The 23,726-nt window shown below is 39.0% G+C and overlaps 1 protein-coding gene across 3 annotated transcripts in view; it reads right to left on the reverse strand.

The window, feature by feature from the left end:
• The window catches only part of celsr1a (cadherin EGF LAG seven-pass G-type receptor 1a), a 311,160-nt gene that overhangs the window by 36,997 nt on the left and 250,437 nt on the right, over window positions 1-23,726 (reverse strand). For all 3 annotated transcript variants that reach the window (XM_043713697.1, XM_043713696.1, XM_043713695.1), the window contains exons 10-19: window positions 20,169-20,335; window positions 19,263-19,448; window positions 17,384-17,497; window positions 14,424-14,598; window positions 12,252-12,393; window positions 11,386-11,506; window positions 8,506-8,689; window positions 8,116-8,217; window positions 4,495-4,589; window positions 2,793-3,002 (exon numbers count right to left, since the gene is read on the reverse strand). In XM_043713697.1, coding sequence (XP_043569632.1) covers window positions 2,793-3,002; window positions 4,495-4,589; window positions 8,116-8,217; window positions 8,506-8,689; window positions 11,386-11,506; window positions 12,252-12,393; window positions 14,424-14,598; window positions 17,384-17,497; window positions 19,263-19,448; window positions 20,169-20,335 — 1,496 coding nt within the window. The remainder of the gene's footprint in view (window positions 1-2,792; window positions 3,003-4,494; window positions 4,590-8,115; window positions 8,218-8,505; window positions 8,690-11,385; window positions 11,507-12,251; window positions 12,394-14,423; window positions 14,599-17,383; window positions 17,498-19,262; window positions 19,449-20,168; window positions 20,336-23,726) is intronic.

Raw genomic sequence — 23,726 nt, forward strand, 5'->3', positions numbered from 1 at the left:
AAACTTTATAGCACCATATCAGACATATCACACAACCTGTTATTTTGAACACCAATGGGCATGGCAGACTTAATGAGAAGACATATTTCAAACTTGGTGTTCCAACTATCAGATCCCATTTTGTAAGGATACTAAGTTTTAAAAGTACAATGAAATGATATTGTCCAATATGGCTTTTAACATTAGGCACAGCAAGTATCAGTTACAATACATTCCAGCTCTGTTAACAGCAGCAGCAGTTCCAACTGGCAGTGACCTTTGGCTAAACATAGGAAAGTATTTCTCCTTTGGAGCTAATGAGGAAATAGGCTGCACTTTAAGACAATTAACTCTGGTATCAAGGGTCATGGTCAGTGGCTTATAGCAAAAGACCAAGTTTCAAGAGTTGACTTAATCACATGATAGTGTTAATGAAGGTATGTCTGTCATTCTTTCCATACCTTTGACTTGAATTTCTGCTACTTAGCTGCAGGCAAACTTCAGCCAAAGCAATGGAAGGAAATACTGATCCAAAACTGAACTGCTTAAAACACCTTCCCCACTATACTCAGAGAAAACAGGCAATTGTTTTTAACATTATGAACAAATGTCTGTGTTAAACAAACAGTGACTATGACCTTAAGCAGATTTCTTTTCCTGCTGGTTGAACATATTATGAGCTAGGTTACATAAGAACTAATTAGGTTTTAGCTTGACATTCCTAAATCTTTGGGCTTTAATAGCATTAGCAAGTGAAAAGTAGACACCTGATCTTTGGAATCTACAACTGTGTTGCTCTGCTTTCAAACATCAACCCTTTTTCAGAATCACAGCAGATGGATATCACTATTAAATTGTACTTACAGAGGCTACAGTATCTATTCATAATGAATACAAATGGGTGGCCGTAGAAGTTAAAACACTTTCCACATATTGATCACTGACTCTGTTCAGCAGTGAAATAGGGTTGTTTGTATGTCCCAGAGGAGAACTGTGTGCCCTGCAATCGCACACATCTACTTTAGATACATATTAAAGCTCTGTCACCACAAAATATTTTATCACAACATAGTATCACGTGATAAGCTACAGCAGGAAACATTCCAACCCATTTCTTAATATATTGGGGTGCTTCCTTCATCACCCCCTCCAACTTAATGGCATGTAACTACCATAAACTGCAGCTGGGGCACAAAGATTAGAAAGGGCGGGTGGATTCAGTTAGGTGAAATCAAGGAAGGAAAGACACAGGTTAAAGAAGATGGTTTCAGAACTGATTTTAACTTTAGCACATTGGATGCAAAAATTTTGGGACTACTTGCACTTTAGAGGTCATTATACTATTCTTGCACTACATAAGTCCCTTTACCCAGCGTATTCAAAAATTCAAAATTACATTAAGAAAATAGATTTCATTCTGAAGGTTATTGAAGGGAGGGATGTGTGAGCTAACTCTTGGAGTGCTTTCTGTTGTATGTTAGCTGTGGCTCAGCTTCTCTTATCCTCAAGTCAGAAGCAATTTCAGAGTCACAGAATTACAAAATTGTTACAGTGCAGGGAGGGGCCATTCAGCCCATCATGCCTGCACATCTTCTGAACTGGGGTTCAGACTACCCTTGGTAGTATGGAAAATAAAGAGCATGAAAGCATGGGAAGGATTAAAGCATGAAGACCACAGGCGATCTGGTGCAAGGGGTCTGTGGAAGGCAGGATGGGATAAGAATAGTGGAATGCTCTTACACCAATTAGCAGAGTAAGGTTGAGGCTGAAAGGTCACTCTGGTGAGATAACAGTTAGCCTCCCTGTTAAGTATCATTATGACAAGATTGGGACCATAAATATTTGGAACATGACATTAAATATCTAATTAATAGTTAGTAGAATCAGCCTGCTTGAGATGATTGACAATAAATATCTAATCACGACATTAGGAAAATATTAAGTAGGGTCTGGAATGGAAGATCATTGTTGTAAAAGCTGACATTAAATAGCTAACTGTGACATTAGAATAACAATAAGTAGAATGTAGGAAAATCTATAGTGAGACAACTAAAGAGATAATGGGAACTAACATCACTGGTTTATTGTGTAGCTAGAGTGAGATACTTTGAGTAATATAGTTGGACATGCTGATAAGCTAACAGAAACATGATTAAAAAAGTATAAAAAACCACAGATCCTGAAGTTTGGGGGCATTCGAGAATCTGCTTTCTCAGTGTTACAGTTTTTATTTGCAAATAAAAGACCTACTTCTTGAAGAACTCTCTGTGTCTCCTGGTGATTCTCTACATTTTCTCCAGGACAGTAATTCTCATGGCACTACTGTTGAAAAAGAGCAGGGGTTTACCCCATGTGCCCTGGTCAATATTTATCTCTCAATAATAGAACATTTGGTCATTATCATATTGTTTTTTCAGGAGTTTGCTGTACACAAATTGGTTATATATTTTCCTAAATTACAACAGTGAATGCACTTCAAAAATAAATCATTGAGTATAAAGCACTTTGAGATGTCAGGTGGTCACAAAAAGTGCAATATTAAGTCAGAGAACTATCACAGTGCAGGAGGATTGAGCTTTCTCCTCTGCCACCATAGCCTAGGTAACTTCTGCGCCCTTGGTAAAGATAGATGCAGAGTACTCACTTAATAGCTTGATCATGTACCCAGCCTCATTTATTAACGTGAGTATTTCTTTCTTTGCTTCTTTAATTGCTTTAATAATGCTTCATAGACAGGATACTGCTTCACAGAAAGAAATCAACATCTTTCATTGAGTATATAAGAATAAAGTAGGCAATAGCAAATACCACACCTCATTGAACTCAACATCTTGGGTTGCTGCAAGTTCAAAGTCCTGCTGGTTTCCTTCATATTGAAGGATCCTCTTTATCAACTCATAAGCAATCTTCACATCATTCCCATAATACGTTGGTGTGTGCTTTGTAGCATTCTGCAACATGTTGGCAATTTTCTTTGAATTGCGTGTATCCATCTTGGTTTCATTGCGATGCAGTTTTTCCATCTGTTGGTAAAGTATACGAAAAGAATTGTATAAACTTGTTTAACAAGGGATATTGCGCTACCCTAATGGGGGATGTCCCCCAGTGAATTGAGATTTAAGAGAGGAACAGTCCACAATGGTTTTCTTCTTAACAAGGTCACCTAGGAAAGCATAAAAACATAGCACAGAGATTATGTGCTAACTTCCACATTCTTTCCAGTGATTCCTGTGTAACATTGGGATGACTGCACTTAGGATAAGACCAAAAGGATGGCCAGAAGATGAAAAGCTGCCCAAAAAAGGCAAGCAACCATTTGAGAGCAACTCACACCCAACTCTTTGGACTCAAATGTCCATTTCTTAACAGCGCTACTGGCCATAATGAAAAGAAAAATCAGTTCCATAAAATTTTCTGGACTGGTTTTCAGATTTTCAGTCAACACCAAAAGTGTTAGCTAATGTCATGCATTAAGATATACACTTCAGAGTGACACATCATGCCAATGTGCCATGTTTGTTTACCACATAATACCAATATTTCTTAAAAAGAGGATGAATTTCATTTATAAAATACCTTGAAAACTCACAGGACAATTCAGAACGCTTCACAGACAATGAAACAATGCAGAACTGCAATTGCAAACAAAAAGGTCCCAAACAGATCCAACAGTTAATTGAATTCCTGATGGTGTTGATTGAGGAATAAACAGATCAAAGACGACATCAGGGGAATTCCCCTCATCTTCCTCGTATATTATCATTCAACCTCATCCAATATTGATGGTGTGACAGTTTAATGTCTCAACTGAAAGAATAGTACCACTGACAATGTAGCACTCCCTCAGTACTGCAGTGAAATATCAACTGAGAATGTGCAGCAGGTCTCCAATGTGGGACTTCAATTTACAACTATCAGAATTAGGAATGATGTCTTAAGGTTGGTGGGGCAATGATTCCCACATGGGACCTCTACATCCACTCTGACAAGTTCTTTGCAAACTCAGCATGGACACTTACTCATTGAGAGAAAGAAATGTAGTTCCGAGAAAACTTGAGAAATTACAGACAGATACAGACTGGATTTAGGGCTTGAGAAATTACAGACAGATACAGACTGGGATTTAGAGCTTGACTGCTGTCACTTCAGCAGATTCTTGGAACTTGGCAATAAAAATATAGTGAAAGACAAATGAAAACTGAAACTGCAGCAAAGAATCAGACTGTTAGGCTGATTTCTCCAGCTCAATTGAGAATCAATCCAATTATTAGTGTTTATGAGACAATATTTATTCACGCTTGGCTCCAAGAAAGCAAAACTTGTATGGTATCGAACCATGTTCTTTATGCCAATTTTGTTCATTCATTGACCCAAAACTTTAACTCTGTGTTGCTTTCTCTGCAGATGCTGGCAGATCTGCCAGGTATTTTCAGCATTTCCTGTTTTCATTTCAGATTTCTAGCATCAGCACAATTTTGTTTTCGTGTTAATAACAGGTAAAATAAAGGGACCTACAATGGACTTGAGCTGAATGAAGGTGAGTGTAGTACAGTTGAAAAGGTCTGGAGGGAGCCATCCTTTCTCTTCATTGCAGTGACGAATTGCAGTTCCTGTATAAAGAGAAACAAAGATCTGATTACCAGACAGTCACTGCTCATTTCATTAACTAAATTGAGTATATTCAGACACCCACAGGGTGACAACTGGACAACCTCATAATTTAGTCAAAGTCATTCTTTGTTGAGCATTGTAACTTTTAATTTATTGCAATGCCACAGGCTCAAAGAATAACTATGCTACACTAAAGTACAGAGAAGAAAGAAAGGGTGATCGATAGTGAGAAAGAAGGTAAGACGACAATTAAGAGGGTGGGAAGAGCACATTCAGAACTCTGTGTACAATGATGATTTTACATTTGAAAATGCTGTGCATGAATTAACTTTAATAATTAGCAATTATGTACATTGAAATAAAAATTCTAAAGGTGCCCTGAAGGTGTTACTTGGAGCTGATGTCCATTGTTTAAACCGTAGATTTCACCAGGTAGGGGAGCACCACACATTTGATTATTTTCTGGAATAATCTGTCATAGCTCACTCTTAACTCTTGGCTTAATGGCCTTTAGCCTTCCTCAAAAAAAAGCCAAACTTTAGGCTTATCTAAAATTGTAAATAAATGTTGTTTGAAAACAGCTGAAGCCTTCAACTTAACTTTATATTGCAGTGGTGCTTTGGAATTCTCAAAATATGAGTAGAGAGTGGCTCTAAGCAAGTTAAATGCAAAACTGCTGGGAATCATTAATTGCAGCTGCCCAAAAAGCAGCTAACAACAGGTCCTGGCAACTACTCTGTAAATTCTGGCAGTCAGATTTATAGGACTATAATAGAGCAGGAGGACATTCACTTCTGTGGCAGCTTTCTGAAGGAGCAATCCCCTTAGTCTTTCAGCCTATCCTCATTCTTTGTCATTGCTGACAAGCATTCAAAAATAGATTTTAATGGTCATGTTTTTCTAACCCATTCATCAAGTGCCTAACTTTCTGTGACAGAAGTCAAAACATTGAGCAGGATCAATTAAAAATTCAGATATTTTCTAAATGAATACAATTTTAGTCATTTGTACATGGACTTTCAAGCCTGACCCATGTATTACTGTTGAGTAAAGTACAATATCATAGGGAATACAGTGTTAAAACTGTAACATTTGGGAGACAATTATGTCAAATATTACATCCTTATAACTACTGCATTATGGAAACAGACATTTTTACTTCAGTCTAAATCTAAGTAATTAAGTTGGATCATCTTTTTGTTTCATAAATGCTCATTTATCATTTGCAGAATGACATTTCTGTTATTCACACAATACCATTTAGTGTTTCCTGCAGCAAATGTTTCATTAAATTATGTAATGTATCACATATTAGCCAAGGTTGGGGGCTAGATAATGAAGTAGAGATCTACTAGCCTTTATTGATGTTCTGTTTCAGTGTATTTCCAACTGCCAGATTAACAAATATTGCAAGTTGGATGATGATGCTTAATTCTTAATCAGAATCTGCTGTTTCTGGAGACCAATATTCACGCTCTATCAATGAAAGCCGATCACAGCACATTTGAAATCTGGTATTTTAACCAACGCTGACTTATACAAGTTGAAGAAAATATCTTTACATAAATTTCCAGAGTGATTATGGTGCTGCTCATCTCAGCTATTACTGGATAATCTTTATACAATTTCAGTTTGGACCACCACTATTCCCATTAATGTTCTATACCAATACTCTAGTTGCACCACATGTACAGCAATCCATGAAAAACTAAATGCTAAGAAAGGAGGGCCAGTAGATATTCTGGGGAAAGTATAGCTCGAACCAATTTCAGGAAATATTTTACACTGAAAGTGATTCATTTCCTAATGTCATGGAGATACAATCAATAGGTTAGGAATGGGAAATAAGATCAGGAGAAATAGGATTCAAGTTCTCTCCAGTTGCAAGTACCTACACTGCAAGATACAAACCTGCCACTTGTAACCCAGCAGTGAATCTGTTGGGAATATAAAACACTGTTTGGCATATTTCTGATGTGGAAATGATCATTGACATCATACCACGCAAAATGTTGACCACATGGAATTACATCATGAATCATTACATCGACAAATAAATCCAAATTTCAAAAGTGGGGACAGGTACAGCAATGGCTAGATAACTCTGCATTAGTGATGGGGAAATCCAAGAGTCAAAATCAATGGTCACTTGGAATAAGTACTAGTAAATAAACCACAGCCACTAGGGATTTGCTAAGGACAAAACTGGTTTAACTAACCTTACTAAATTATTTGAAGTAATATGGTTAATGCAAATAGAATTTTCAAAGGGTTATTTTTGTACATTAAAGGTTCGATTTAAATACAAGTGGTTGTGGTTGATATTTAAGATAGCTCAAGTTATACAGTAGTATCTACATGATTAAGACTAAATAAGGCATTCTAAGTATTCAGAACATGGCAGCAGGAACAGGTCATTCAGTTCCTTGAGCCAGATCCACCTTTCAAGATCATGGCTGATCATCAACCTCAATGTCATTTCCTGTGATATACCTTGAAGCCACTAGTAGCTAGAAATCTATCAACCTCTATCTTGAACATGCTGCACTATAGAGCTTCCACAGCCCTCCACAGTACAGGATTTTAAATATTCACCACTCTCCAAACAGAGAAACTCCTACTCATTGCAGTTGCAAATGACTTGCCACTTATTCTGATACTGTATCCCCTTGTTCTAGAGTTCCCAACCAGAGGAAATTACTGCATCTGCACACCCAGGTTTTGAAGAATTTTCTAAGTTTTACTGTGATCATCTCTCATTCTTCTAAATTCTAGAAAATTAATTATTCAGTCTCCTCACCTCTCCTCATAAGACAGTCCAACCCTCAGTCTATATCCTTTTTTTAGGAAAAATCAAAATTGCAACGATACTCCAGGTGCACGCTCATCAAGTTTTTATACAACGGGAGTGAGAACTCTTTACTCCTGTTCTCAAATCTTCTTGCAATAAAAGGCCAATGTTGTGTTTGCTTTCCATTTGCATGCTGCATCTGCATGTTACTTTTCAATGATTCATGAATAAGGGCATGCAGGCCATTTTGGACATCGCCATTTCTCAAACCATCACCATTTAAGAAACAGCCTACAACTCTGCTTCCCCACCAAAGTGGATAACCTATCACTTATCCACATTATAGTTCATCAACCATGTTCATCCCCACTCTCAGCCTCAAAATTCCCTCAAAGCCTCTTTGCATCACCTTTCATCCACAATCCCATCTGGTTTTACGTCATGCACAAACTTGAAAATAATGCATTTTATCGCCAGTGTTTTTTTTACACCCCTGTGACAAACCCAATTTAAAATATCAATAAAAACCAACATGAACATCCAATCGCATGGGCATGATCTCTTCCAGATGTTAAGAAATGTTTATACAGCCCAACAACACATGCAAGCAGGGATGAGACAAAGCTTCTCTGAGCAATACTACTTATCTCAGTATTTAGGTCTAAATGTGTGATCTCCCCACTTCAACTTTGTGTTCATGCAATTTATAGGTAATGTTTCCACCAGTGACTCACCGATTGATCCCTTGGGGCACGGCATGGCTGCTGGTCGTCCATATTTTGTCCTTGGCCACCAAATCCCCGCTTCAAAGGCTTTTGGACACACATTATATTTCACTGAAACAAGTCAGATAAGAGTTAGCTCAGAGTTACTTTATAGTCATGGGAACAGCAAACTCAGTCCTTGAATATATGCAGCCTAAGTATGGGAGATACATTGGCCATTAATACCACAATGCAATAGTACCAGTCCAACACATAAATCTGAAGTTCTTTTAGTTTATTTACATATTAGCTACTAGAAAAGATGTTTTAAAAAATCCAAACTATTTAAATAAATCATATAAATACACATGAAAGCTCTTGAAGGAAGGAATTTTTTTTTGAGTAATTCTTACAACATACCTTCACAGCCATCACTGGTGATTTCAGCAAATGGGTTATCACAGCGATTACAGTGTTGCCCAATCACACCAGACTTACAGGAACATTGACCTGTTTCCACATCGCAGGTACGGGATTGGGAACCCATTGGAAAACAGTCACATGGGTAGCAAGTGTCGCTACCTGGAGGCTGGTAATGGTTGTCCTGCAAAGGAAAAATCAACCCAACCTAAGATTTCATGTGTGGCAGACCCTGCCCTGACATTTTTCTGAAAGGCTTAAACAGGAATAAAACCCAAACAGCTTATAAAATCTGTTTGAAGATTAATCTCTGAAGGAAATAAGAATCACTAATCAGCCGGACATTAAAAAGAACACAGTTAAACAAGTCTTAGTGCTTTCGTGACACTAGCTTGAAGGAGGGTGAACACAAGGCAAGAATATATTTGGATTACATCAAATTGACTTCTAATAGTTCTCTGAAGTTCAATGAGACAGGAATGCTTAGATTTGCAGAAAGCCAGGAGAGTATGGGAATGGGAATCCCAGCATGGACAGAGTCATGGAGGTCCTGCCAAGTTTAATGACTGGCCTTCACTTTATTGGCTGTTTTGTGTTTTCTGTCCATCATCCACCACATTGACAGCTGACTCATTATCTGGTGGGAAAACCAGCAGCAGGGGGGTCACAGCCGGAGACTCCTGGGGAATCACAGGCCAGGCAGCAGTGGTAGGACATCGGGGTGAGCACACATCAGAATTTTCTGAGCCACAAGGTGGGGGAAGGAGATGCCAATCTGCAGTAAGGAGGCTTCCCTGCAAAGGCCAGGGGAACATACTGGTTACTCTTGGACCACGGTGACGGCTATAAAACAAAAAGCACTTGCTTGCAGCTCACCTCCATTTTCTTGCTGAAGTTGTCCCACTATGGGAGGAGGCACATTTCCTTTTCATTCGGGTTTAACTGCCACCCCCAACCTCTCTAACCACCTCTCTATTGCTGCCAGTTCTTTACACCATCAATTTGACACAATTTGCACCTTTGTACAGGCTGGTTATTTTTCCCTATGGCCACTGCACTAATGGTAGACATTCATCACACAAACATTTCTCTTAGTTCAGTCACCACATTAACAACTATTTTTCAATTATCTTTCAAAAATCAGATACACTGAGCACCTAGAGGAAACGTGCTGACTCCCATTGTCACAAAACAGCAGTAACTTTTCTCTAGCAGATTATCTGACAGGATGGCATTTTTGACACATCATTCTCTCTTCCTCATTACCCTGACAGCAAAGAGCAACAATTCAACATCTTCCCTATCTACCTGGTCTCTCAAGCTGTCACAGAGGGAGGACAGCAAAAAAATTCAAATCCAGACTTCAGTCCAAACATTACTCCAACATCAAAATAAATAGTGTTGAAGACAACAGCATATTCCCATTGAGCTGGATTCCACCCACCACCGCCCTGGTGATTTTAAATGGGCACTAATATTTGCCATGGAGCTACTGTACCTGATGTCAAGAATATCAGAACATAGCAACTTTTTTATTAACTGGTACCCAGGGGACCAGGAGAATGCCAGTTGATTAAATATTCTGGATAATCAAGATGTATGTATGATCACAGTAAACCCTGATCAAGCAAAACTTTGAGATGACAACATCCCTCAAAAAAAATCGATGGTAAACCATCAACATGCCTCCTAAAATCAATGTAAAAACACAGTAAGTAACAAAAACATAATATCACAGTTATACTTTATTTACAGCATAATTACTCAGACATCGCAGTATTTATGGTACAGTATATAATTTTTGCATGTTGAATCAGGAGTGTCAGTTGACAAGGTGCCAGTTAAAACAAAGTTTGCTGTATCTGAATCCTTTTAAATCAGAAAGGTGAAAATACAATGACAGAACAGCAGAATTCAAGCAAAAACTACTGATTTGATGACTGGGATTAACACGCTCATTTTCACAAGTGGAGAAAAGCTAGTTTGGTCATTTAGATTGAAGTAAGCTTTTAGTTTTGTAAATGCTGCTGTGGATGAGAGCTGTGAACTATGATGGAAACTACTTGCTATTCTTCACAGTCAGGACATTCGGAACAAGTGGAAAGGGTTTGTTTATTCAGAGCACTGAGAGGGAATAAACATTCACAATTCAAGGAACTTGTTATGAAGAGAAGAGTGCTGTAGGAGAACTTCAGAAACGGCTTATTTTAAACCATTAAACACGTTTTATCTGGAACAATTCCACTGACAAACTCTGCTATACATCTAATTTATTCAGTTACAGAATCATTCACTGTAATGAAGGACCTCATACTAGGGAGTTGTATTTTAATGGGAAGGAAATAGATGATTGGGTTGGAAAATAAGATCCATGTCATTGATACATTTGGTCACAGTTTGGCATTATTCACAAGTTCATCGTTAAATTTTACAAGCACATTAGCAACTATTTTAACATGGGAAATATGACTATTGTCATGTAAAAAAGTAATGACATAGTCAGAGTAATCTATTCCTCTAAAAACATCATTCAGACTGTCTGCGAGAGACTTCAAGGTAAATACTAATACCAACAGTAATCACTTATAGTAGTTGATAGAGAATTACTGCAGAATGTTATGCTGCAACTAATCACACATCCAGTGGATTCCATGCTTTGTAAATCAGAGACAAAATTAACCAGTCAAAATATTATTTTAATGAATAGTGAGATATGTATGTATAGGGTAAAAAGCAGAAGAAAATGGGAGATTTTTAAATAAGACTATAGAACCTATATTAATTGAAAGCTAGTTTCAAATATTCATTCCCTCCAAAGATGAAGCCTCCAAATGACTGGGATTCCATACACAGAAGACAAGTCCGTCAGCAGTTCCTCACCTTGCACCGGCATTCACCTGTGGTTTTGTTACAGTCAGGGTTGAAGCCTTTGTTGGTATCACAGTTACAAGGACCACACATGGGATTCCCCCACCTTCCCCTTGGACACGGCAGGTCAATTCTGAAAAGAAGCCGCAGATTAGACCTTCAACATTGCAGTAGGCACTAGTTCTAAACAATGACACATTTTCTGAACCAACGGTCAATAGTTACTTAGATGGAAATCAGAAAGTCTCCACCTCCAAGTCTCAGGATGGTATTACTTCCACGATGAAGGCCAAATCCACTTCCCAACCTCTTCAGGATGAATATTAACCAATTCACATAGCTAGCAGGTGCAAGCAGCTTGCCAATTTTTCAAAACAATGCAGGAACAAAAAGAACTGATAACAGATTCAATCAATCTCAGGATGGAAGCATCCAGCCACAGGCAAACGCCTGCAATAAAGCTCTCTCACGGGCCCCCTCTAAAACGTGATACACTGTACCTCAAACGTGACCGCTGTCACAAATTGCACTGCCAAAAGTCTAGCATTGCAGAGATGACTCAATCACAATCAGACTGACCACTGTGTTGCACAACGCAATTGATCAGTTAGATATATTTTTATAACATCTAAGCTCAAATTAAAACATATACTGGCTGTAGACAATTCTTTCTGAACGCCAACAATGTCAAATTTCCAAAACATAGAGGATTACATTTCCAAAGTGGTTGCTGCTTTTTTATGCATTGGTTGCATTTGGTCAAGAGACCAAGTTAAGGGTAAATGTGTTCTGTCACAAAGGAACCATGATGTCACTTGGTTAGAAAATAATTACAAATATATCAGCATGTTTCCAACTTATTGTTAGCCATTTCTTACTTGTTTTCACAGTATTGGCCATAGTAGTTTTCTCCACAATTGCAAGTGTAGCCTTGTGAGGAGTTTGGATCATGGACACAGCTGGAGATGTGTTCACATGGATTCAATCTGCAGACATCCATACAATTTTTCCCAAAGAACCCTGTCAAAGAGTGTAAACTCAATCATTAGCATTAGTCTAGCACGTGCATGCACAATCCCTTCCTATAACAGGGTCTGATATGCAGCAAATCATATTCAATGGTGTTCTGAAAAGGAAAGAGCATAGGATTCTAACAAGCCTTAAAATGTCAACGTTAGAGAGATTAGGTGGAGTTTCATGAAGCAACTGTGCTTGCTACTCACCTTGAAGGAAGTAGCCTACAAAAATCTGGTGATCTCTGTGGTGCATTTCCCTAATATGTTATTGGCTTGAATCTGGAAAGTGTATCTCCAGGTGACCAGCTGCAGCGAGGTTAAGAAGCAGGGTAAGTAGCCAGTCATGTTAAAGCATTTACATAGCAGCAAATGAAAAAGTAAAAGACACTGAATCCTTCCTATTAATTTTAAAGAAAGCAAAACAAGTGAACTGAAGATGTAGTGTTAGAAGTGAAATCAAAATATCATAACTACACATTGAAAGTAGTGGCATTCCTTATAATAACTGAAATATTTAGCATCTAACAGGCTTGGTCTCAATATGGACAGCAGAGATGAACTGTCAAGGTGAGACCGTGACATTAGGGAGGAACTTGACAGAGCATACCATTAAGGAACCCCAACAAAACTGAAGTCAATGAGAATGTAAGGAAGCACACGCTATTGGTTGAAGTCATATCCAGCAAGAAAGGAAATGTCTCTGATCTCAGTCCCAGGACATCTCTCCAGGAGTTCCTCAGGTTTATGTTTTATGCCCAACCATCTTCAGTTGCTTCATCAATGAGCTTCCTCCCATTGTAAGGTGCGAAGTGGGGATGTTTGCTGATGATTCTATGACATTCGCTGCCAATCGAAACCCCTCAGATCCATGTCACAATGCAGCATTACCAAGACAATATCCAATCTTGGACTGATCAATGGCAAGTACCATTTATATCATTCAAGTGCCAGCCAATGATCATCTCCAGCAAGAGTGTTTTGAACCATCATCCCATGAAGTTCAATAGCACCATCACTGAATCCCTCACTATCAACATACCAGAAACTGAACTGGACCAGCTATATTAATGCTGTAGCCACAAGAGCTGGTCAGCTACTTGGAATTTTGTGCTGCCTTAACTAATCTCTTGACTGCCCAGTGCCATGTTCACCAACACACAAGTTAGAAGTGTAATGGGATATGCTTTAGTTGCCCGGACAAGTACAATTCCATCAAAACTCAAGAAGCTTGACACCATACAGGCCAAAGCAGCCCACTTGTCTAGCACTCCACCCACCACTTTCAACATTCACTCCCTTCACCACCGATGCACAAATGGTAGCAGTGTGTACTTGACATGGAGTGCAGTAACTCATCAAGATTTCTTCAACTGCACATTCCAAATTCTTGACCTAAACTACCTAGAAGGACAAGAGGCTTCGGAAAACTACCTCTTGGAAGTTCCCCACCAACCTATACACCACCCCCATTTGTGATTATATCACCGTTCCTTCAGTGCCACTTGGTCAAAGTCCTGGAACTTCCCACCTAACAGCATACTGGGTGCACTTAAACCCCACAGACTGCAACAGTTCAAAAAGGCAGCTCACCATCACCTGCTCTGGAAAGAAATGCTGGGCCAATAACACCCACATCCCAGGAATTAATTTCAAGAATGAAACACAGATTTATAATAAATGACAACAGCTTTTAACCACTCTTAGTACTTAGATTTAAAATTTCCTTTGTTCTTGTGAAACTGAAGTTTCTGTATCATGTCTAATAAAGGTTACCAGGACACAAGTAACAGCACTTCACTGACTCTCAGTGATGTTACCTAGTCACGGTGATGAAACACCTGAAAACAAACCTTCCAGCTCAGCGAGCTAACTTACATACTTATCACAACAGTCTCAGAAAGAACATTTAAATCAAAGTTTCAAATGAGAGCATCCAAAATCTTTTGTGAAAAATCAGACTTGTATCAACAACATTAATTTTCAATGGTGACCAAATATTCTGCCGCATGGAGTTTACATTGAAGTTATAAATACCTGGTTCACAGATACAGGAGTAGCTGTCCCACTCATCAAGGCAGTAGCTACGCCTGGGGCAGGGAATAGAATCACATGGATCTGGAACATCACAACCACTCTCTACGTGAAATTTTTCAGCCCGATCCATGTTCAAGGTGGCTATGTTTGTTGAAGTGTCACCCATCCGCAGGCCCTATTTCAGAAAACAAGAAAGAACTCTTTTCAAGTAAACTGATTTGAAGCCTAGAAAACACTCTCACTGGATCACACAAACAGATATAGATATATTACTTACAAAGCTCCTTATTCAAGAGACATTCAAACTATATATTTACAAAACCAAAACAGAAGAGTTTGCCAACTGGTGCTAAATTTAAGGTGACAGAGGAATAATAAGCACTTAACCAATTCAGCATTATCCTACTGGTAAAGAACTCTTTCACCAGCCAGTCTTTTCTACCTAATCTCAGCAGAAAGGATTAATTTGCATCCGAGTGCACATTTACCATCCTCATCATTCTGCAGTGGATACTTTGGAAATGGCATTGATAAAGTGCCAAGACAAAACTATGAAAGAATTGGCATTATTTTCTGTTGAAATGACACCAGCTCCCAAGTGCAAGTGCAGCATAAAATCTAGGCTTGACTGCCAAGACAATAAGCAGTTACATGCACTCTGTTACATACAGTGAAATTCTGAGTCTGGACGTACTATCGACAGATATTGGCATGTTCCTAAAAAGGAGGTAAAGGCTGGGCAGAGGGTTATCCTATGCAGCTTACACAGACTTTCCATTGTCTGATCTCGATATAGGATGGTAACTGACTGTGTCCCCTCTGATCCAGGAGACAGACAAGGTGAAGCAAGAAGTAAAGGAAAAGGCTTGAAAAGTGAATCAGGGGTGTGCACCAACAATAAAGGTAGCTTGGTGGATTTCACCGGGATCAAGGTCAGTGTCATTGTCAGCATATATGCATTTTATTGTGGTTCATGATCAAAGTATGTTTGCGTGTGAAGTTAGTGGCATTTTCTCCCAAATTAGATGGTTTCAGCAGCAAGTTTTTGACAGATTTTTCTAATCACTCACCAGATGTGGGCAATGCTGGCTGAGTCAGCATTTATTTCCCATAACTAGTTGACCTTGCGAAGGTGATGCTGAGCTGCTTTCTTGAGCCGCTGCCGTCCATTTGGTGTAGATACTCCCACCATGCCCTTTGGAAGGCAGTTTCCAGGATTTTGACCCAACAACAGTGAAGGAATGGCAATATATTTCCAAATCAGGATGGTAGGTAGTTTGGAATGTAATTTACAGGTGGTGGTGTTCCACATATCTGATGCCTTTCTCCTTCTAAGTGGTAGTGGTCATGGGTTTTGAAGGTGTTGTCAAAGGAGATGTGGAGAATTTCCGCATTTGACGGATGGTACACACTGCTGCTACTGAGTGTCGGTGTTTGAGGGAATGAATGTTTGTGGATATGGCATCAATTAAGCAGCTCATTTATCCTAGATGGTGTCGGGTTTCCTGAGTGTTATTGGAACTTATCTAGGCAAGTAAGCTCTATGCCATCATTCTCCTGACTTGTGCCTTGTAGATACTAGACAAACGTTTGACGGGTTTAGATGGTGAATTACTCACTGCAGGATTCTTAGACTCTGACATGCTCTTGTAGCCACGGTATTTATACAGCTACTGTAGATCAGTATCTGGTCAATGGTAATCACATGGTGGTCATGGGGGATTCTGTGTTGACAATGCCAATGAATATCAAGGGATGATGATGAAATTCCCTCTTGATGGAGATGGTCATTGCCTGGCACTTGTGTGGCACAATTATTACTCATCACTTTGTCAGCCCAAACTTGGATATTGTCTGGGTCTTGCTGCATTTGAACATGGGCCACTTCAGTATCTGAGCAGTCGGAAATGGTCCTGAGCATTGAGCAGTCACAAAAGAATATCCCCACTTCTCAACCATGATGAAGGGAAAACTGTTGAGGAAGCTGATAATGGTTGGGCCTGGACACTATCCTGAGGAATGTCTGCAGAGATGTCCTGGAGCTGAGTTGACTGACCTGCAACAACCACAACCATCTTCCTGGTACTCTCTTAGAATTGGTTCTGAATTTAAATGAGAGTAAAGGGAAATGCTTCTCTGAGCAGAATTGTCCAAGTGAACAAGTTTTAAAAGTGAATTTCGGTGAGAGCAGGAGGACAGCCCCTAAGTCCATCTTAAACATTTAAGATTTAGCAGGTTGTTAGGAAACAGTTAATAATACATTTTACATCATATTGCATAATTTTGAGATTTAGAAGTCTTTTCGACAAACTAACATAACAATAGGGGCCTCAATTTTCCACCTGATTGCTGCCAACATTTTCTTTGGAAAATTTGGGTGTGGGGAAATGGAACATCACTTCGAAAATGCACCACTGCATGCTGGCCTTGCTGTGGGAATCCACCTCATTTTCCACCCCTGCAGCTCAATGACTTAGAACATATCCACCCTTACACAAACCAGCATACTGCAACAATGCAAATTATAATGTATAGTCATTGACACATTTCAGGGATTTCCACAACTATAATGCTTGGCAGAAAATAGCGTCTGAGATTCGAGGTATGCAGCCTTGCAGTGGTGCGAGGGTTGGGTTCAGAATTTGTGTTCACTGTTAGGGTTTGTCAACTGTTAATGGAACGTTGGATTGCTTGCCATAGGCAATTTCTGTCCACTATCCAGAGCAGCTTTCTGGCAGAGATCCAGGAACCTGCCTCTGCTTTTGAAATGATCGGAGGTCCCACAGATCAACAAGGATCGTGGTATATATGTGGGCAGAAGTCCAATCCTGCTGCAGAAGTGGAGAATCAATGAAATATCCCACAACTTTGGAATAAAATAAGTTGGTTGCCTATAAAAAGAAATGCAAGTTCCCATAGTAAAGGAAACACCAGACCAACAGTGGCCTTTTGCCTTATACCTGCATACAGCCATGGAATCCTTGCTGCTTCGGGATACCATCTTCAGGGAGGTGTCCAACATAGATGTTTATCAATTTTAATCCTGGTAATTCATTGCCAATTTCTACACTGTCCTGCATAGAAACATACACAAAGATTAAAGTCTCAAAACACACGTTGGTAGGTATTAGGTGGCGAATGTCTAACACATTCATATGGCATTCCACTGGCTTTATCAGACCCAAAGTGACAAATAGAGAAATGACAGTGATACTGGACAAAAGATTGCTTTATAAATGCATTAAGTGCTCATCCTCTGATATCATTAAGGCTAATTTTAGCTTCAAGTGATCAAACATCATCCCAACAGAGGGCAGTGAGCTACAAATCTTCTCAAAACTTGCCAGAGGGCAGTGAAAATCTTTCCCATGTTATTCAATGTAGCAACTGACACTCACCACTTTTGTTAGCAGCTGATAGTTCAGTGTAATGCAGGATTATCACTTATACATCATTAACTAGTATAACTTATCCAGATGATACTTCTGTGAATTGCATAATTTTGCCTGATTGCTCTTGCCTCCAATATCTCCAGTTTTGTTCATTAACTGCATTAAAAAATCTCTAACTCATCAAAAAGCCTTACTCTGAAGTAAGCTGTTAACCATTACAAGTTTGACCTACTCAGAACAACTTCCAAAGGAAGTTCTCTGGAATGGTTGGTACTTGTGCAACTGTGATTTCAGACAGTGCTGCAGCCTTCTCCATCCAGTATTACTCCTGCTGGGTTTTGATATTCTGTCTTACAAACAGACGGCTGGTTTTTGGACACATTTTGGGGCTGGGGTCGGTGAACAGAAAATTGTTCTGGGACAATAAATGCATATGCAGCCTTCTTTCAGGTACGTAACCACCCAAGGCTGGATATGAACATATCATAAGAGTACACCTTCCACCATCTCCACTTCTCAAGGCAGGACAAAGACAGAGCAGACAGAGAACTAACAAAGAATTGAGGAAAGAATAGACAGTCAAGGAAACAAAAAATATATTTAAAAGTGAACTGTCAAGAAGAGACAAAGGATCCAGAACAGAGAAGAAGCAATGAGGAGTAATGTTGAATTACATACATCATAATTAATGAGGTGCAATCTTAACATTACAATCCAGATGCACTGCACAACTGCACCATGATGACTGTATGACAGTTGGTTTACAGCGATTCCCAAATGGTGCGTCAAACAGCATTTGGGGTCATAAGCAAACCCCTCGTGTGATTCAAAATTGGTATCTGTGCAGAGAACATCTTGGATCCATGGATCAATACTCTCAAACAGCAATGAGGCAGATGAGTGAATGTCAAGCAGGTCTTGGATGTCTGTGAGTGTGATTGTATATGTATATGTGTGTGCGTGTGCGTGTGTGTGTGAGAGAGAGAGAGAAAGTGAAAGTGAGACAGCATGCAAGAAAGAGATGGGTAGGGGACTGTGGTGAGAAAAGATTGATTACTGTATCATGGGAATGGGAAAAGGAAAGACGGTTTGGGAAGCACAAGTTTGGAATCTGTGCAGCTGGGAGACGGGTGCTACAGTGTTGTAAGCCCTCTCCCTCCACCATCTGCAGTGTAATGTGAATCTGCACCATGAGTGGGACCTCAACATTGCTAAATGTTAAGAAGTTAAAGTCAGCTTTCTTGTTTGTCCTTTGGTTTGCTCAGCTAGAAACACAGAAATCAAAAGTTATCATCGAAATCACAGTCATCCCCAAGATAAATCCAAGGAGCTGAAGAGGAGAAGCTCGGCTGTTTAGCAATGTTGAAGGCAGCACAAAAATTAAACTATTTCAATATATTCACTGGAGGCTGCTGGGTAAAGCAGAAATCTTCCTTGTGCAAGTTACCTGGTACATTCCATAATCCAAAGACAGGACAGCCAGGTACTTGATGTCCTTGCCATCTTTCATACTTTTTATCTCAACCAGTAAATGGTGCCAGTTTCCATCACTGACCCGTGTCCGAGTCATTCGCAGTTTGGCTTTTAATCCACGTTTGTTATGTACTTCAAATTCTAAGTTACTATCAATTATCTGCCAGAAACGGAACAACAAGAGTGCCAGAGTTATTCACAATGTCCACACCAAAAAGAAAGATACATGCATTATTTCAACTTTGAATGCCCTCCTCCGCTGAGGAAATGTAGGCATGAAGCCAGTTTATACACACACCCTTAACAGAAACACAGAGCCTTTACATTCTGAAAATCACCAAGCATAACCAGTGGCCATTTTACGGCTGTGTAGTACTGGAGATGTTAGTGAAAGCTTTAGAGTTTTCCTCCTCCAAAGATTATTGCAGCCTCTTGCAGTTACATAGTATCTGGTCTAACACACGATGACTCCATTTCAGAATCAGCAAACTCATTAATTTCCAGGTGTTGAAACTCAGACCTTACTCTCAAATCTAATTGGCCAGTTTATATATTTTTTAAAAACGACACTTTATTGAGTGATTATTCACTGATTTATTGATTAGACTGGAATGCATTGAAACTTGAAAAGAAAAAAAGAAAATCTCAATAAATCACGCATTAATAACATATTCCTTTTTTATTTACAAAAGCCAACAGTGCCTGTATTTAGCAAACCTGGAATGGATGTGAAATAATGATTTGATAAATCCAACACATTCCACTGCCACTATATGCAGCAATATTATTGCTATAATAGTGAAAAAGTGCAGTCCATTGATCGAATATAGCATCACCAGGAATACCAATAAGTGAAAGATATCTCGAGATAGATGCTCACCTGAATGTTAATTTTGGAGTAAGTCCCAGCATTTGCTTGCACAAGGAATCCATTTGACTTTCTCGTGCGGAACATTAGTCCAATGTACCATGGCACAGATATAGTGATATCCAGGTCATCCCATCTGAGTTGACTGGTGCCCTTAAAACGCTGGGAATTGGGCATTACTGGAGAGAGAAAATACCAGTGTCCATGAGTATAAAGTGTCCATGATGAAAGATATGCCATTTATAGTGATAATATACATGTATTAGCCTAGTGGTATTATCACTGGACTGTTAATCTAGAGACTCAGATAATCTTCTGGGGACCCAAGCTCAAATCCCACCATGGCAGATTCAATAAAATAAATTCTGGAATTAAGAGTTAAAAGATGACCATGAAACCATTGTCGATTGTCAGAAAAACCCACCTGGTTCAGTAATGTCCTTTAAGGAAGGAAACAACCATCCTTATCTGGTCTGACCTCCATGTTACTCCAGACCCACAGCAACGTGGCTTATTCTTAACTGCCTGTGGGCAATTAGGGATGGGCAATAAATGTTGGCCTAGCCAGAGACACCCTCATTTCGTGAATGAATTAAAATAAAAAAAAGTATTAACTTTAGTTCAAAAGCTTTTGTGTTCAGTTTGACAGAAGCTTGTCTGGGTTCTAAAGCAAGTCAAGTTTCTCTTAGATCAGGAGATTGTTCAGAGCAATCAAGGAAATTAGCTTGATACGGTATAGTTTGTGAAACTTCCAGACCAGGAGGGTTTGCTACAAATTTGCTGATTATTAAAAGATTGTGGAAGTCTAAATGCTCAGTTGCATGAGGATTCAAATAACAAGTCTCCCCAGCTCACTGTACTAGAATTGAGAAGAAGCATTAAATCAAACCGACACATTTGATAGGGAAGGAGACTGTCTGGATTTGATTAACTGTAAAGCGATGGTGTTGGGGAGTAAATGGGATTTTTTTTTTTCTGCGCATTTTGAAAGGTTTTGAACAGTGTTATACTCAGATAGCTTTGTTTGGCTATTTAATTTTTCTCCCTTTTACATGATAAACTTTTGTAGTATTGTGAAAAACATATCTGTTACCTGCTGTGAGCTGGGATCATAAGTGATTTAATTTCTATACAACCTATGGAAGGAAATTTGACAAAAATAATCCAATGAAATGAATGTTTTGCCAAATCACTTTATCATGATGGAAAACACAAATTGAAATGATAAAAGCTCTGGTATCAATTGAGTCTTTTATACCTAATAAAATTAGTTTATGAAATTATCAGGCCAATAGACTCTCGAAAATAGAAGTCAGCCATTTAATCCCTTGACATTGCAAGTCATTCAGCGAGATCATGTCTAATCTCTATCTCAAATCCATTTGCTGATTTTGGCTCCATAACACTTTATATCCGTACCCAGCAAAGATCTATCCATCTTGGTCTCAAAATTTTCAACACATTTCTCCTTCGTTTTTGGAGAAAGTTGCTAATTTCTACGATACTTTGTGTGAAGAAGCGTTTTGTGACATCATGCCTGAATAGCCTGGCTGTAATTTTAAGGTGACCTCAACCTGTCCTAAACCCCCAGATTGGATGAGATTATCTAATAGAGTGAAAAGAAACAAATTATCAGTCCAACCAACTCAATTAGGCCTGTCATTAATCTTCTATATTCAAGGGGCTTCAAATTAAATCTGTGCAACCTGTCCTTATATGTTATATGTAGTGCTGACATACTTTCTGTACAATAGCAGTTAAACATGGTGTAGCAATATAGCTCAGTATTGGCACCCACATGGACTGTACAAGACATATAGGATGTATGCTGATTACAGAGGAATTCTAATAGTCAAACTTACTCCTTTTTCTAAAAAAAATTTTTTTATTAATAATAGTTGTAACCAGAGACATAAAAATTAAATTCAAAGGACACAACAGCTGCGCAGAGATAGGAAGTCGCCATGACAACCCATCCACCTTAGAGGGACCAAAAACATTTTTCTAGGTGTCTGCGATAGAGACATTTTCTTGTTTACTTCATTGACAACAGAAGTATTTTGTAACAACAGAGACAATCCTTAGATACAGTTGTTTTTGATCCTAATTAACAGTTCTACAATAATTGACTGTTGTTGTAGTAAAGTGTGATCACTTCAGATTAGATCAGGTAAATCTGATGTTCTGCTGCATCTGCTAATCGGGCATAGCAGCTGGACAGTTTAGTTCTAATGGTTTTTAAACCATCAAAGCTAGAACGAAGACTCAAGTTGTTCTAGCAGTCCATTAGACATGGCTGAAAAATGCCCTGACCTTTTCTTAGAATTCAGTGTGCTAATCTGTAGCTATGTATCTTGGGGCCAGACAGAGACAATACGAATTGCATCTGGTAGATGTCCGGACGGTTGCTGAAATATTTGCCATCTAATAAGGCAAGTAAGAAATTTAAACGAGCGAAGACAGGACTGACATTTCACTGGAGTTGAATGTCAGCAAGGGAGGTTGCTGGGGGGAAAAAAGGCTTTAATCTTTCTTTTTGATATTTTTGATCAGATCTTTCAAAATTTTCTTTATCATATAGTTGACTTTGTTTCATTTTCTTTTGTGCAATAAACTTCTGTTCTTTTGTTAAAAGTCCATTGGGAGCCACTTTTGAACATGTTCAGTGACTAATCACAAAGGTAACCAAATTGCAAAATAACCATATGGTTTATCAAGGTAGGCTTCAATCTGGGATCCAATTTGTCCAGTATTACCATCAGTTGGGATCATAACAGTACATTTCCAAATATTAGAGGAGAAAGTGAGGTCTGCAGATGCTGGAGATCAAAGTTGAAACTTTATTGCTGGAACAGCACAGCAGGTCAGGCAGCATCCAGGGAACAGGAGATTCGACATTTCGGGCACAGGCCCTTCTTCTTATGCAGGCAGACGAGATGAGGGGAGCTGAAAATGACAGTGATGATAATATGATTGAATTTACTCTGCAATTTCAGGTGGAGAAGTTAGAATCAGAAGTAACAGTATTACAGCTGAATAAAGGCCATTGCACAGACATGAGTGAGGAGCTGGGTAGAATTGACTGGGAGACGGGCCCAGCAGGAAAGACAGTACAACAGCAATGGCAATAGATTTTTGGAGTAATTCAGGATACAACAGAGATTTATCCTAAGGAAAAAGAGGCTTATATAGGGAGGATGGGACAACCATAGCTGACTAGGGAAGTCAGGTATAACATAAAAGCAAAAGAGAAATGATATAAAGTGGCAAAGTGCAGTGGGAACTCTGAGGATTCGAAAGCTTTCAAAGACAAAACAGAAGGCAAACAAAATAAAATTAGGAGAGAGATTACTAAATATGGGGGTAAGCTAGCCAGTAAGATAAAGGAAGAGTGCAACAGTTTCTTTCGATATATAAAGTATAAAAGAGCGGAAAAGTGAACATTGGATTGCTGGAAAATGGTACTGGAGAGATAGTAGTGGGGAACGAGAAAATGGCCAAGGAACTGAATAATTACTTTGCATCAGCTTTCATGGTGGAAGGCACGAGTAATACCTTAAACATTCAAGA

The sequence above is a fragment of the Chiloscyllium plagiosum genome, chromosome 23, assembly GCF_004010195.1.
Source record: "Chiloscyllium plagiosum isolate BGI_BamShark_2017 chromosome 23, ASM401019v2, whole genome shotgun sequence".
Taxonomy (NCBI): domain Eukaryota; kingdom Metazoa; phylum Chordata; class Chondrichthyes; order Orectolobiformes; family Hemiscylliidae; genus Chiloscyllium; species Chiloscyllium plagiosum.